Source organism: Stegostoma tigrinum, chromosome 2, assembly GCF_030684315.1.
Source record: "Stegostoma tigrinum isolate sSteTig4 chromosome 2, sSteTig4.hap1, whole genome shotgun sequence".
Classification (NCBI taxonomy): Eukaryota; Metazoa; Chordata; class Chondrichthyes; order Orectolobiformes; family Stegostomatidae; genus Stegostoma; species Stegostoma tigrinum.
Genome location: NC_081355.1, coordinates 109,861,540 through 109,878,432, shown reverse-complemented (window position 1 = coordinate 109,878,432; position 16,893 = coordinate 109,861,540). Strand labels below are relative to the sequence as shown.

Below are 16,893 nucleotides of genomic sequence, written 5' to 3'. Positions count from 1 at the left end.
ATAGTCCTTCATGTGTCTTTAACTGCCCTTTAAAATGGCACAGCAAGTCTGTTTTTTTCTAATGGGCAATGGGAAGAAGTAGGCAATTTTCCAAACATATTTGCTCAGCCATTCAATGAGATCATGGACACCTCTGCATGTATACTTCATTTCCTTTTGAAATTAAGGCAAAGACTCCATTTGCTTTACCAATGACCTGCTGACCTTGAATGTTAACTTTGTGAATCACACACGAGGACTCCTAGATCTGTCTGCTGCAGCTTTCCGTAGTCTACCCTTACTTAGACAACCTTCGGCTCTATTTGTACTGCTAAAGTGTATAACGTCACATTTCCCCTCCGTTATATTCCAACTGGTACATTTTTGCCAACTTGCTTAAACTGTGTACATCCCTCAGTAGACTCCTTTGTTTAACCCTCACTATGTCCCACCTATTTTTGTAATATCCGCTAAAACTATGATAGCATGTTCACTTCCCTCATCCAAGTCATTGGTATCGAATATAAATAGTGTCCCTGCCACTGATTTCTTGATGGAGGTTGTCATTCTGAATATATTCCCTTTTAACTCAACTCAGTTTTCTGTTAGTTAGCCACACTAATATATTACCCCCCACGACCACGGGCTCAAACCACTGTATCAAAAAGGTCCATCACCATCATCCCAGACCAACTGACTGAGTATTAAGTGCCACCGTTTCCGGTAGTAGTCACATCCTGATAATGAGTAAGTATACTATCTAGATAATAAAGATTTCATTCCATTTTCTTGACAATATTCTCTCATAAGATGTGGATCTTGTTGACTAGGCTAGCATTGAGTTCGTTGGAAGGTGGAGGTGAGCTACCTTTTATGAACCATTGCAGACCATGTGGTACAGTTAGACCCACCAAAATATTACAGAATTCCATATTCTGATTAAATGACAGTAAAGGAATCACTATAAAAGTTTTTCACATTTAGTATTTGCAAATGTCACACTTTCAGGCCCTGCCCTTTATAGTTTGGTGTCAAATTCCTATACTCTTTAGCAAAACATCAAGTTATCCAATCTGCATTTGCCATTTAAAAAGTGGCATCTTCCAAGAGATTTGCATTTTGTATAACTGACCTACTTCATGCTCTGTAGCACGTAAAAGGTGCTTTTAGTTGGGCACACTTCTGTTTTTGTGTTCACTTTCTACTTTAACTTTCAGCCTGTCAAAGTCTCATCATTGCTCATCTTATAAAGAGACATTGAATCTGTTCCTTGTATTCAGTCTTTCGAATTTGGTGCTTTTGTGCAATTAAATTTGTGCAAACTTGCAAAAAGAAAATAGCTCCTTTTCTGCCTTCTAAATGTAACAAATTATAACCACACTTATCTTTCCAATCCATAAAATCACATTTGTGGAACAGATTAGAAAGTGCCCGGAGGTATCCGTGGGTAAGTGTGCAAATACGTATCATCAAACCTATTTTACAATGCACTGCAACATCAGTAAGTAACACCCAGTTACTCTACATGATTCTAACTCTAATGTCTTTGGCAGCTGCATTTTGTATCTGAATGCGCATTTGCTTGTCTGCCTCTGCCATTCATCTGTCATGGCTTTCTAACAGGATGAAGTAGGCAATAAAATGACTGCAAATCTTCATAGGGCTGAATGGTAATTAGGATAATACCTCTGAATCAATCTTATTAAATTACTAGTCGCAAACTCCCGTCTTGGTTGTAAAATAAACCTTGTTATGTTATTCTGTGCACAGCTTTGGCAGCAGTATCTTCCAATCATTGGCTTTTTTGGCAGTTGGCAGGGAAAATCTCCTGAAATTTACAGCACTGATATTGAAATGTTTGTTTACTGAACAGTTGTTTTCCAGACTGCAGACATGTCTGGCCACTTTGACACTGGCATGGATAGACGGGTAGTGCATGTTGTCAGGATAACTGGCACAAATGTTGGGAATCTTCTTAGCATCTCCACCTTTGCACATTCTTGTTCACTGTTGACTTGTGCAAGTAACAGATGGATTTAATAAAATATAGGCATTTCAATACACAGAAAGGGAGGTTGGCATTTGTGTTGCACCTTTAACAACCAAAGGGCATCCTAAAACACACCACAGTTAACCAAGGACTTATAATTGCGATTGTAATTTGAAAAGAATGGAACAAAAACAATCAATTGTCACACCGAGATGCCCCACATCACAATACAAGGTGACCAAATCTTCCACTATTGCTCTTGACATTTCTCCCTGAGTAAACCAGCAATACTGAGGGAAGTGACAGAACGTCACTGGCTGGCTGATACTGTAGTTGTACCACAGTGAGTGTATGGCTCTCTTCTCTGATATGTGCTACATCTCGTTAATTTGAGCTTGATTAAACATTCGAAATCTCTTGACTGTCAAACTAAATCTGATCAATCATTTTATGATAATTCCTTAAAATGTGCAATTCTAAATCCTCCTGGAATCCTAATAGACTTTATATCATCTGGCTCAAATTTTCAAGGAGGCAATTTACAAAAAAAAAACTTGCCTGTCATTTTCTTCTAGCATTGTTGAATTTTTTGAGGAAGAAAGGACAAAATTGATATTGCAAACTCAGAATCTAACTTTCCAATCAATGGTTGCAGCATTATGTTTAATTCATGCGGAATATGCACATACTAACTGTCAGGATTTCATACCTGCATTGTTTTGATTTTCTGGTCCAACTGTCAGTGTTTGACAGAAATCAGCAGGGAAATTGGTTTTTCTTACCTCCCTTGTGTGTATTTGTTGCATGTGATACTTATTGAATCTCTTAAATACGTTGCAGAATGCATCCCTTTTAATTGTTCAATTGGAGCATGCTTTGGGGTTTACCAATTTTGTGCCTTCAACATTTGGAGTTTTTGTTAACCCTCCTGTATTTATCACACCTTTACCCCTCCCCCCAAACAGTATACCCTAAAAATATTTGTGCATATCCACAGCTTAATTTTAAAAATATAGGCCACTACTTTTCCCATGTCAGTGCCATTCTGAACTGTTATCCAGCTTTTGCTATTTTTTTCAGTGTGGCTGTTATGATTTGAATGTAAAAACATAGTTCAAAATGACACACTGCCTACAGTGTGTCTCACACACTCAGTATAAAGTGCAGGTATTCCATATTTTGTTACAGCATTTCAAGAATGTCCTGCTCATTCATGGTCAACTGATGGACTGAGAAGCATATTGCATTTCTGTGACTTTGATCAGATCTTAAAGTTGTTTGTATATGAATTATTTCCATTCATGTGGTTTGGGAAGTATTTTCAAAGTTCAGTCAGATGGGTTCAAATCATACTGCATCAGCAACATATCTACATGGAATCCTTGTGATTAATAAAAGATTGCAGCCACAAATATTCAGCATTGGTCAAGTGTAGGAATGATGTGAGAACGTCTACAGAATTTTCAAAGCCTGGGGAGAAATCCAAAGAAAGCAGATAGGAGGTAGCCAGATAAATATCCTTGCCACCAAAATACAACCTACTGCCATCAGCCTACATGGGTAAATGTCTGAGTGTCTGACTTGACTTTAAAAATAGAGAATTATCCAAGATGGTGGTGGGGTAGTTTTGCTTTAGCTGGAATTCATCTGTTCTGTCCACTTATATTTTTCTTTGTCTTCTTTTTTCCTGTCTTCTTTTGTGGCAACGTCCTGAACTCCTGGCCACAGCATGGACCAGGCATGGTCCTTTTGGCAGCCTGTCCACTGAGCATGGACTTCCAGCCTTGGTGATTCCACAGTTATCTCCTGGCCTAGAGGTGAAGCCTGACATTCTGGAGTCAAGGCCTAGAGTAGTCTAGAGGCTAGATGCCAATGTGGACTGTTTTGGATGGATTGTTGTCCTGAACTTTCTATTTTTGTATTTTCTAATTTATTCCTACAATCTGTAATGCTAGACTTTTTATTTCTTTAGTTTTCTAATTTTCTCTAAGAACTCGTACTGAAAATTTTGTACCGAAGGTGGTGCCGTAAGTGGTGACTTGTAAACTTTTCACTGCTCATTTGAGTGCATATGATAAAATTAATTAAATTCAATATGATTAGTTCTGGAAAAAAGTGTAGTGTGGAAGCAGGTCCAGTGTGAAAGGTGGTAATGTTTAATTTTGTTCATTTCCCTTGCCTGTCCAACACTCCCTCTGGCCCTGCTTGCTCACATTCCCTTATGCACATGATTACATATAATCACCCACTTTCTCTCATCAACAACCGCCCCCACCCCCACCCCACCACACCCCAGATCTCTCTAGAAAGCCTGTTGTAAGTGGCTGGGTATGACAGGGGGTGTTGGGTGACAGTGAGCATGACCAGACTTGGCGGCCCTGAAGCAACATTTTGTGCAGCTGATCATTCCCCAACTATGACCCACAGCATAAGTTGGGGGCTGCGCCACTTAACTCTGCCCTGAAACTCTTAACACTCCCCTTTCTGTTCTCTGTTTGTGTCCCAATTCTCCACACTTATCAGCTTTCAGTACCACCCGCTCTGAGCCAGCAGGACAGATCACTGGCTGCCTGTGATGCTTTTATAAGCCTACGTCCACGCAGACAAATTCATGGGGCTGGAAGACTGTTTGGCAGTACAGTCATCTTATATGAAGAGTACACTAGTATAGTAGTTCCAAGTGGCATTGGTCTCAGCCACATCATCCCTATTTTTATCTTTGTGTACCCTTCAGCATATGGCAATGCAGTCTGTTATTTCAAATCCTCAAATAGATTTCATTTGGAAATGTATTTTTCCAGCCTAGAGGCCTGTACTCGTAGTTTAGAAAGATATGTGCCCTTACTGAAACATATGAGATTTTTAGCAGGGTTGACAGGAAGATGCAGAGAGGTTGTTTGCCCTTTTTGGAGAGTCTAGTGCCAGAGGGCATAATCTCAAAGTAAGGGGTCAAACTGATGAGGAATTTAAGCTCTCCAAGGAAGTGAACCTGTGGAATTCTTTACCACTGTGACCTGTTGAGGCTAGGTCACTTAAGTATATTCAAAGCTTGACAGATACCTTAATTGGTAGGGGAATCCAGGTTTACAGGAAAAAGCAGGAATGTGGAGGTGTTGATAATTTATTCAGCCATGAGCTTATTAAATAGCTGCACAGACTCAATGGGCCAAATGGCCTACTTTCATATTCTACATCTTACCGTCTTAGAGACCCAAGAAATATGTACTGTTACGCCTGGCTGGTGCCGTATTTTGGGAAAACTTAATCGGTTTTCAACATCAGGGCATGTAACTGGGATTAGCCACAACAATGTTGCAACAGAGGTTGGTTGAATTGGGCTACTAAGGTCAGTCAGTCAGTCCTCCAGTTCATAGATTCTCTCTTTCCATGAATTGTAGCCAGTATCAGCTGAGCTGTCTGGCGGAAATAATTTTGCACCTGATTTGAAATTCCATGTTATTCATTTGGTCCCCAGAATTTAGTGGTAATTCCATTTAAAAGCTATTCGCCACTTTCAAAGGAGTGGAGTTCAGAAATTTGACACAACTTTGTCTTGTGGCAAAAGTAATAGTATTTGAGATTTATAATCGTTGTATTTAATGTAAAAAATTAAATTCCTTGAGCTGTTTCGATGTTTCAGGCTGCCTACTTATTACTTTGCCTTTTTGTTTGTCTTTTCAGCTCTTCTTGTTTCAGTTGCTGCGGGGCCTGTCCTACATTCATCAACGATATATCCTGCACAGAGACTTGAAGCCTCAGAATTTGCTCATCAGTGATAATGGCGAATTGAAACTGGCAGACTTTGGTAAGAGGAGGCAGTTAGTTTAAGTAAAGGCCAATGGTGGAGGGGAAATGTAATTCTTTTACTTAATTGGATAGCAATCTAATTGCTAACTTTCATCATCTTTTGAATGAGTAGGAAGACAGCAAACAGAAATTGACGATAGAAAAATTCAGTCGCATCAGTTTTGTTTACTTTGGAAAAAATCAGATTTTGAAACGGTCTGTTTAAAGCTTCGTAATAGAATTGCGAGAAACTGTTTTCTTTGCGTGCTGTCACTGTGAAAGAGCACAGGTTTTAAAGATTAGGGTGTTAAAACTAAAGGAAATGCACTTAAAGATTTTGAATGAGTGATTAAAAAATTATAAATGATCTTCCGAGGTAGCAGTCAATATAAACGGATCTAAAAGGTAGTTTGAAATGTGCTTAGAGAGAGAAGGAATGAAGGAGCAACATGATGTAGTCAGTTACATTGCTATTTGAAAATGGTTGAGATTTGATTCGGTGCAGTACCTTTATCCATCTTGCCAAATAGTTTGTGATTTTAACATAGTGTTCTGAATATGGGGAACATGCTGTTTTAAGTTACGAACAAAAATAAGATTATCATTGTTAATTTCTATGGCACATTGAAAAATAAATTGGGTTTATGATTAGTTTCTTTCTCCCTGTTGACTGTGTTTATCCTCAATTTGGTTTAAATGTGGCCTTTACTCTGAGGCCACAGACATGACCTTAGTTCGCATAACATAGATAGCATAACATAGAACATTACAGCACAGTACAGGCCCTTCGCCCCTCGATGTTGTGCCGACCTGTCATACCGATCTCAAGCCCATCTAACCTACACTATTCCATGTACGTCCATATGCTTATCCAATGACGACTTAAATGTACCTAAAGTTGGCAAATCTACTACCGTTGCAGGCAAAGCGTTCCATTCCCTTACTACTCTCTGAGTAAAGAAACTACCTCTGACATCTGCCCTATATCTTTCACTCCTCAATTTAAAGTTATGCCCCCTCATGCTCGCCGTCACCATCCTAGGAAAAAGGCTCTCCCTATCCTCCCTATCCACCCTATCTAACCCGCTGATTATTTTATATGTCTCAATTAAGTCACCTCTCAACCTTCTTCTCTCTAATGAAAACAGCCTCAAGTCTCTCAGCCTTTCCTCGTAAGATCTTCCCTCCATACCAGGCAACATCCTAGTAAATCTCCTCTGCACCCTTTCCAAAGCTTCCACATCCTTCTTATAATGCGGTGACCAGAACTGTACGCAATACATCAAGTGCGGCCACACCAGAGTTTTGTACAGCTTCACCATAACCTCTTGGTCCCGGAACTCGATCCCTCTATTAATAAAAGCTAAAACACTGTATGCCTTCTTAACAGCCCTGTCAACCTGGGTGGCAACTTTCAAGGATCTGTGTACATGGACACCGAGATCTCTCTGCTCATCTACACTATAAGAATCTTACCATTAGCCCTGTACTTTGCCTTCTGGTTACTCCTACCAAAGTGCATCACCTCACTCTTGTCTGCATTCTCTGCAGCCCAGCTCTGCAGCTTATCTATGTCTCTCTGCAACCTACAGCATCCTTCGTCACTATCCACAACTCCACCGACCTTAGTGTCGTCTGCAAATTTACTAACCCATCGTTCTACGCCCTCATCCAGGTCATTTATAAAAATGACAAACAGCAGTGGACCCAACACCGACCCTTGCGGTACACCACTAGTAACTGGTCTCCAGGATGAACATTTCCCATCAACTACCACCCTCTGTCTTCTTTCAGCAAGCCAATTTCCGATCCAAACTGCTATATCTCCCACAATTCCATTCCTCCACATTTTGTACAATAGCCTATTGTGGGGAACCTTACCGAACGCCTTGCTGAAATCCATGTACACCACATCAACTGGTTTACTCTCATCTACCTGTTTGGTCACCTTCTCAAAGAACTCAATAAGGTTTGTGAGGCATGACCTTCCCTTCACAAAACCGTGCTGACTATCCCTAATCAATTTATTCTTTTCTAGATGATTATAAATCCTATCCCTTATAACCTTTTTCCTGATTTTGATTTGATTCTGATTTGAGCATAATTAATTGTATAGAGCATGTCCTTCAAAATATTCACATGAAGCAGTGTAGAAATGCTTTGCGCCTTTTCTTTTATCTTTAGCAGTTATTTGTCTCTTTGGTAGTCATCACAAAACAAGATCATTTTTCTACTTCAGGAAGTAGAGCCTTACCAGGGTCCTTTTAAAGCTGCTTATTTTACTATTTGCTCCTGACAGTTCGTGTTGTGGCTTGGACAATGTATAAAAAAACAAGTAGCAACTTTTATTTATCTCTCTCAAGTTTGATTTTTTTTGTTTAGTTTGCTTCTGCACTAAAGTCACCAACTTCAACCTCACCATGGTAGCTGTCTCAGGTTGATCAAAACTGTTGGCAACCTTCATATCACATTGGTCTTGAGATGAACTTCCAATCACACTTCTATGGCATCACTCACTAGGACTGTCTGATTCCACTTTTGCCTTAGCTAAACTGCTGAAACATTCGTCCAAGCCTTTGCTAATTGTGGATTTGACTATTTCTCCTGGCCAATCACCCATATTCTACTATGAGTTAATGTTAGGCCATCCAAAATTTTGTCACCCATCTCCCAACTTCCTCCAATTCCTATTTGTTAATAAAATATTTACTTTTTGTTTAATTGTATGCAGCTAGTGAGCATTAACTGGGAATTCACAGGCCCTTATTGTCATGGTCCTGGACCAGACTGCCAGATTCATTTTTGGAGATGGTAGGGACCCATAAGTCTCTCTCTCTCCACCCCCCCCCCTCCCCCACCCCCCCACCACCAGTTTTAAAATGAAGAGGTGTGAGAGAACAAGGGGCCTTGGGAAGAGGGTGGGGAAAATGCCACAAGATTCCACTGCATCAATAACTGCTCCTGTTCTGGTCAATTATCTTTCTCAAGGTGTTAAGCTCCTCTAGACTCAATTGCAGTGCAGTACTCTAAAATCTAACTGCAGCTCTTCAAATCACGAACTTCAATGAGGCAGTCCTCTCACGAGTTGATTTCTACCGCCACCCCACCACCTGAGTTTGAAAGTTGCTTATATATTCATCAAGTAAAAAATGCTTATCAACATCTTAACCAGCAATTTCTCGAACTTCCCTGAGGTATTAATACTTGTAAGTGTCTTCTGAGCCCCTCTGTTTCCAGCAAGCTTCCTACTTTGACAGCTCCCCAGGACTGCTGCTGATTCCTGACTCTAGCACTTATCAATAATTTCTAATGATTATCGGATAGCTAAAATGAGATTTGTGACCATTGGAGACATGATAGCCTGATGTTCAATGGTGGGATCGTGGTACAGGAGGTCTTGGATGACATTTACAAAACAGGCAATCTGTTAAATACCTATGAAATTATGGTCAGACTTGGATAGATTTTGGAAAACAGACAATCTTTCTATGGAGGGACATTTCATGGAGGTTAACAGATTGTAGACAATATGAACAACATTCAGTTTGAGAATCCCAAGATCAGTAGTAGTATTTAATTGTTGTACTGTGCTTGAGTGTCTCGTAAGAGAAATTTCTGGTTCTAATTGGTGTTCATTTCTCAAAGTGGGGCACTGTATTGGATTAGATGTTTGTTGCCTTCAAAATGTATTAGGACACAGGCATCCTTCAACCTTTTGAGGTACGGTTGGGACGTACCCTGGTAATAAAAAGAAGAGGGTTTGATGATCTGATATTAAAATGGTCAAAATAGTGGATATAGGCATCAATGTCATGATATTAAAGGCAGGTAAATGAGTATGAAAACACCTGTTACCAGAACTGGCTATTCTGGGTATAAGCAGAAGGAAGCAGAGTGTCAGCCTGGAAACTAATCCTATACAGAGGGATGATGGGCACTCGAGAACTGGTAACATCTCTCCCCTACAGCTAGCTAGGGCCAGAGCAAGTTGTCAGTCTCCAAGGCTTGGACTTTCAAAAGCATATCTTCAATATCTCCCCATATAAGAAACAGAAAATAACATCACTGTCATGTTGCTACATATTTTGATAATGAGAATTATCAGGACATCAAGTATGCCAAATGCCTGGAACAGACTGTGACCAACTAAGGATAGGCAGTTCCATAAAGCTCCACATCCACGTCGCCTACTTTTCCCTCAAACACACCAGTTATGTCTGGTGCGGGGGACACAGATATGTCCCAGGGTAAAGCCTAGACATCCTGTTGGGTCATATTTGTGTAAAGAAGCAAGTTTGGCCCTGTTAATCAGGCAGAAAGAGGGAATATTCAAACCTGAAATTTTCCTCTGTCTTCCAGTCTGTTGCATCTGCCCCTGTCTCTTACACTGTTTAAAATTCTACATTGCTGATATAATTTCTCTGTTTCGTTCTTGGTATTTGGTCTCAGAATAAAGGATTGTCAATTTAAGACTGTTAAGAAATTTCTTCTCAGGGTTGAGTGTCTTTGGAATTCCTTGCCACAGAGAGCTGTGGGGACGGAGCCTTTGTATCTGTTTAAGCTGAGATAGTTAGATTCTTGATCAGTAGGAGAAATCATGGATTACAGGGAAAGGGCTGGAAAATGGATATAAGAAATGTCGAATTCACCAATTGTAAGGCGGAGCAGGCGTGAGGGGCTGAATGGCCTACTCCTGTTAGTGTTCCTTATGGTCTTATTTCAGTGAGTTTTAATACACAGTCAATGGATCTATATGGACATGAAATTTGAATTAATTGTGAATATATTATTAGTAATACTAGTAATTAGTAATTATTAGTAATAATAGGTGAGTTAAATCTTGGAATAGTTGAAAATTTCAAGTGTGTCTTAAAATATCATTGTAATAAACCACTCCAGAGGAAAATGTTCTGCAAAATGATGCACAATGCAGAGGATTCCAAGGAAGAGAATGAACAAATTTAAACAAATTTGCAGACTTATGAAGATGTGAAGGTAAGAAAATTGTGGGGATGATACAGTCTGCAAAGAGATATTGACAGATTTATTGAGCAGGGAAAATTAGCACTTTATATACAACATGGGTAATTCTGAAGTTGTCTATTTTGACAAGAATAGAAAAGTAGAATATTATTTGCTTGGACAAAGGCTGCTGAATACTGCAAAATAAAAGGACATGAATCGCAAAAAGCCAGCGTGCAGATCAATTAATTAGGAATTCGAACAGAATGTTGATCTTCATTACAAGGCAATGAAATAGAAAATTAGTCTTTCTACAACCCTACTGGGCATTAGTGAGACCACATGTAGAGCACTGTGTACTGTTTGAAAAGGCATATTGCATTGTAGACAGGTTCAGATAATGATCACTCGCCTGCTTCCCAGAACGAAGGGATTGTCTCCTGAGAAAAAATTGAGCAAGTTGGACCTGTACTCTTTCTCATTTACAAGAACGAGGAGTAATCTTATTGAAACTTCAGATTCTGAGCAGGCTTGACAGGGCAGATAATGGTGGGGGTGGGATTGGTGCCATTTCAAAATACGAGGCTTTCTATTTAAGAGACCTGTAGAGTTTTTTTTTCCTCTGTGGATTGTTTGCGTTTGGGGTTCCCTCTTCCCCGATAAAAACAGCAAGTAAAAACAGCAAGTGTAGGACGTTGAATGTATACAAGGGTGAGTTCACTGTGCAGTGTTTGCACTTTGTCAGTATGTGGGAAAGATTAGTTGAAATGTTGCCTTGATGCACTAAATATTAAGGATCCTTGTAAACCTAAGTTGCCTGCCACTTTAACACACCATCCTGTTCCCTGGCCAACATTTGTGTCTCTGGCTTGCTGCAGCGTTCTAGCAAAGTTCAACGCAAGCTGGAAGAAGAACACCTCATTTTCTGCTTGGGGACCCCACAGCCCTCTGGATTCAATATCGAGTTCAATAATTTTAGGGCCTAAACTCTCCCATGTCCCAGCCCCCTACCCAACACACCTTGTTACCACGTAGCCTGCCGTTGCACATCACCTGTTATTAGTCACTAATAGCCCCCATTGACAGCTATTCACCCTCCCACCCTGATTGTTAGCAACTCCTTTGTCTGTCCAACTGTCTTTCTCTCTCTTTAGGTTCTATCCTATCTTTTATTCCCTACCCCATTCACCTCCCTACATGCTGTGTATAAAGTGCCATTTTTCCCAGCCACCATCAGTTCTGAGGAAGGGTCACTGGACCCAAAACGCTAACTGTTTTTTCCTTCACAGATGCTGCAAGACCTGCTGAGCTTTTCCAGCAACTTTCTTTGTATTCCTGATTTACAGCATCTGCAGTTCTTTTTTGTTTTTGTTTCCAAAAGCACTGGCTTTTGGTAATCATAACAGCACAAAAAAAAATCGTGATTCAGTGCAAGAAGGTTAGAGCAATCCATTTTCCAAGCACTGTTATAGTGGGATACCTATGTTTTTGAATAAACCTACAATTATGTTGCACAACAGGAACTTGGAATGGAATTTCAAGCTATTGTTTTTGTAAAGTCAAGTGAATCCGCAGTTAACCCAGGCACAGCATTATTATATTTTCGTAATAATTACAGGCATCAAATAATAAAAATTAGAAGGGAAAGAAAATATCTTCAAATTCTATAGAATCATACTGGATAGAAAAGGCCCTTTAGACCATCAAATCTGTACTGCCAAAAATATACTACTCCCTACACAAGCCCTGCTTTTGTGCACTAGGCCCATAACCTTGAATGTTATTGAATGTTGAGTGTTGACACATTAAGTGCTCAACCTTTAAACAATACTTGGATGAGGTTTCTCGCCTTAACTACCCTCCCAGGCTTCATTTCAGACCCCTGCTGGGTGTAAAGGTTTTTCTTCAAATGTCCCCCAAGCCTCCCGCATTTCACTTCAAAATATGTTGCTTGTATTGGCGCTTCAACTAAGGGGAGTAGCTGCTTTCTATTCACCCTATCCTTACTCCACATCATCTGATACAGCTCTCTCAGGTCCCCCATCCAATCTTCTCTGCACCAAAGAAAACAACTTGAGCTTATCATGCTCTTCATTAGCTGTAATGTTTCATCTCGGGCAATATCTTAATGAAACTCTTCTGCACTCCCTCAAGTGCAATCACATCCTTCCTATAGTGTGGTGACCAGAACTGCACACCATATTGTAGTTGTGGCCTAACCAAAGTCTCGTACAGCACAAACATAACCTCCCTGCTTTTATAATCCGTGCCAGACAATTAGCTTAGCCAGAGATAACACAGTGTGGAGCTGGAGGAACACAGCAGGCCAGGCAGCTTCAGAGGAGCAGGAAAGTTGATGTTTTGGGTCGGGACCCTTCTTCAGAAGATCTGACTCCAGCATCAGCAGTTCTTACAAACTCCTAGCTTAGCCAGATGTGTCTTTTGATAAATTGGTTAAAAATTGCTGCACATGAGATTAATAGATTGACATGAAGTATGAAATATATTATCCACTCATAGCAGGAACCTCAAATCTGTTGGACAAACTCAACGGCGAAGGCTTCCTCAGCACTGCCTCCTGGATCTCGCTACCAGCCTCGCTCATAGTTGCATTCTGCTCTCTCTGACTGTTGACCGAATGAGGTTGTTAATCTAAGGTGTGTAACTGACTCTTGAAACGCAACATCCAGGTAACCTTTGCCCTTCCGGATGTGTCACAGTGTTTGAAGCTCAGGCTCCAGCTCATCCAGCCTGAACCAGAGTTCCTTGAGCAACCAACGCTTGCTGCAGATCTGGCCATTGTAAACCCCCGATGGGATCCACCAGCACCAGTGTCACAGTTACAACATATTTCGTAGTCCAACATCTCTATTTTAATTACTTCTTCATTTGATTTTTAGAAATGTCATTTGTAGCCAGTAAATATTTTCCCCTAATTACCTTCAATTTTGTAATATCCTATAACAGTCAAATTAGTAACTATCACCAACCAAAGAACTTGCAGTTTACCTGTGATGTTACCCATTTGTGCAGGGCCCCTGATCCTGGGCTCTGACTTATCCAGCAAAAATTCATCCTGGGATATTGGAGGAAGTGAGAGTAGGAATTGCAGATTTGAGGATGGTGCTGGAGGACCTGAGAATTCCAAATGTTCAAAAAAATGTTGTAAATTAACCCCAGCAATAACAAACCAATCAGTTGAAATTCAGTGGTGAAGAAATTTCTTGAAACAATTATTTGACATGTGATTCTTAGTCACATGGAAAAATCTTGGTTTAAAGTAGGCATTCAGCAAGGCGTTTGATAAGGTTCCCCACAATAGGCTATTGTACAAAATGTGGAGGAATGGGATTGTGGGAGATATAGCAGTTTGGATCAGAAATTGGCTTGCTGAAAGAAGACAGAGGGTGGTAGTTGATGGGAAATGTTCATCCTGGAGACCAGTTACTAGTGGTGTACCGCAAGGGTCGGTGTTGGGTCCACTGCTGTTTGTCATTTTTATAAATGACCTGGATGAGGGCGTAGAAGGATGGGTTAGTAAATTTGCAGACAACACTAAGGTCAGTGGAGTTGTGGATAGTGACAAAGGATGCTGTAGGTTACAGAGAGACATAGATAAGCTGCAGAGCTGGGCTGAGAGGTGGCAAATGGAGTTTAATGCAGACAAGTGTGAGGTGATGCACTTTGGTAGGAGTAACCAGAAGGCAAAGTACAGGGCTAATGGTAAGATTCTTGGTAGTGTAGATGAGCAGAGAGATCTCGGTGTCCATGTACACAGATCCTTGAAAGTTGCCACCCAGGTTGACAGGGCTGTTAAGAAGGCATACAGTGTTTTAGCTTTTATTAATAGAGGGATCGAGTTCCGGAACCAAGAGGTTATGGTGAAGCTGTACAAAACTCTGATGCGGCGGCACTTGGAGTGTTGTGTACAGTTCTGGTCACCGCATCATAAGAAGAATGTGGAAGCTTTGGAAAGGATGCAGAGGAGATTTACTAGGATGTTGCCTGGTATGGAGGGAAGGCCTTACAAGGAAAGGTTGAGGGACTTGAGGCTGTTTTCATTAGAGAGAAGAAGGTTGAGAGGTGACTTAATTGAAACGTATAAAATAATCAGAGGGTTAGATAGGGTGGATAGGGAGAGCCTTTTTCCTAGGATGGCGAGCACGAGGGGGCATAGCTTTAAATTGAGGGGTGAAAGATATAGGACAGATGTCAGAGGTAGTTTCTTTACTCAGAGTAGTAAGGGAATGGAACGCTTTGCCTACAACGGTAGTAGATTCGCCAACTTTAGGTACATTTAAGTCATCATTGGACAAGCGTATGGATGTACGTGGAATAGTGTAGGTTAGATGGGCTTGACGTCGGTGTGACAGGTCGGCACAACATTGAGGGCCGAAGGGCCTGTACTGTGCTATAATGTTCTATGTTCAGCCCATCAATGAGATCATGGCAGATCTGAGAATCCTTGGTTCTAATTTCTTGCCTTTTTCCTTATAAACCCTTGATTTCCTCACTTGTTTAAATCTGTCTGTCTCAGTCTTGAATATGCCCAATGTAACAACTGCTACAGCCCTCCATGTAAAGAATCAGGAAGAACTAACATGGAAGAGTGAAGGGTAGGTTGTGTTGAACAAATTAGTTGAAGGTTTTAGAAATGGCAGCAAGAGGTTTAATGATAGGGTGATTGTTGAAGTGGTGTACCTAGACCTCTAGAAGGGATTTGATGCAAAGTGCCACACAACAGACTTGTCAGACATTAAAGCTAACAGCATGAAAGGGACAACAGCAATTTGGACACAAAGTTGGCTCAGGGACAGGAAACAAAGAACATTGGTTAATGGATTTTTTTGACCTGGAAGAAAGTTGGTTGTGGACTTCACTGGGGGTTGGGAATTGGACTCTTGATGTCCCTGATTATGTATAAATGATCTAAACTTTAGTAGATGGGGAGGAGTTTCAGCTTTGCAGGAGTATGCAACGTGGAAGCATTGTAAACTGTGAGGAAGCCATTGCGAAACTATGAAAGGAATTTAACAATTTGGTAGAATGAGAAGATAGATGAATTCAAATGCGGCATATTCATAGAGCATGAAGAGACAATAAAGTGAAAGGTGCTATCCATCTGGGTACACATTGCAGAAAGATGTGGGTGCAAATGTGCACAAGTCCATAAATTTACAGGACAGTAGTAGTAGTTAATAAAGCACAATATTGTATCTTTAATAGGTGTATAGAAAACAGGAGCATGTAAGTTATGATTAACTTTCAGAAAATTACTTCTGAAGAGATTGTCGATTTCGAATGAAAGTATGGAAAATATCAGTTGGCCAGAATATTGTTTTGCAGTGAGATTTGTTTTGCAGAAAATAGACTGTTGCCAATATGTATCCAACACTATTTCATTGATATAAAGGAGAGCTTTTGAACACTTCTTTATGATGCATAAAAAGAATGGAGCTTGGATGGACTATTTTGCCTCCCAAGCTTACTCTGCCAGGCTCATTAACCTGAGGCATCAATTGCTGTTTCATACTAGCCATCAACTTGATTTCAATACTCTATCTACCTCCTCTTCAGATACTTTTATTTAGCATCCACTACTCTCTGGATCAGAGAACTGCAGACCTTCACTACTCTTTCAAAGAAGAAATTGTTTTGCATAGCAGTTTGAAATGATTGTCCCCTAGTTTGAGATTTCCCCACAAGTGAAAACTTCATGTCAACATTCATCCTGTCAAGTGTCTTCAGAATGTTGTATGTTTCAATAAGATGATGCTTCATTCTTCTAAACTGTAATTACTAAAGTCCTAAACTGTTTAGCTGTTCTCGACATGTCAAACTTTTCATAGGCTGTTCAAAAGAGATTCACCAGGCCCTCTAATGCCAGTATATTTTAAAACTATACACCATACTCTCGGTATAGCCTGTCCAACAGCCTATACAGTTGTAACAAGACATCTCCTCTGTTTTTACACTCCATCCCCTAATAATAAAGGTTGGAATTCCAATTACTATCCAATTTAATTGCTGTATCTGCAGGCTCAATTTCTGTACTTCAGAACATGCCGATCCCTCTGTGCTGGATCTTTTTTGGGAATCTCCATTTTTAAAAAAAATCTGTCTTTTGGTTCTTCCTACCAAACGTCTGCCACTTTTTGATTGTTTGTGAAATCTGA

The 16,893-nt window shown here is 40.3% G+C and overlaps 1 protein-coding gene across 12 annotated transcripts in view; it reads left to right on the top strand.

Moving 5' to 3' along the window:
- The window catches only part of cdk14 (cyclin dependent kinase 14), a 592,120-nt gene that overhangs the window by 264,449 nt on the left and 310,778 nt on the right, over positions 1-16,893 (top strand). For all 12 annotated transcript variants that reach the window (XM_048521834.2, XM_048521892.2, XM_059638483.1 and 9 more), the window contains one exon: positions 5,651-5,774. In XM_048521834.2, the coding sequence (XP_048377791.1) occupies positions 5,651-5,774 (124 nt within the window). The remainder of the gene's footprint in view (positions 1-5,650; positions 5,775-16,893) is intronic.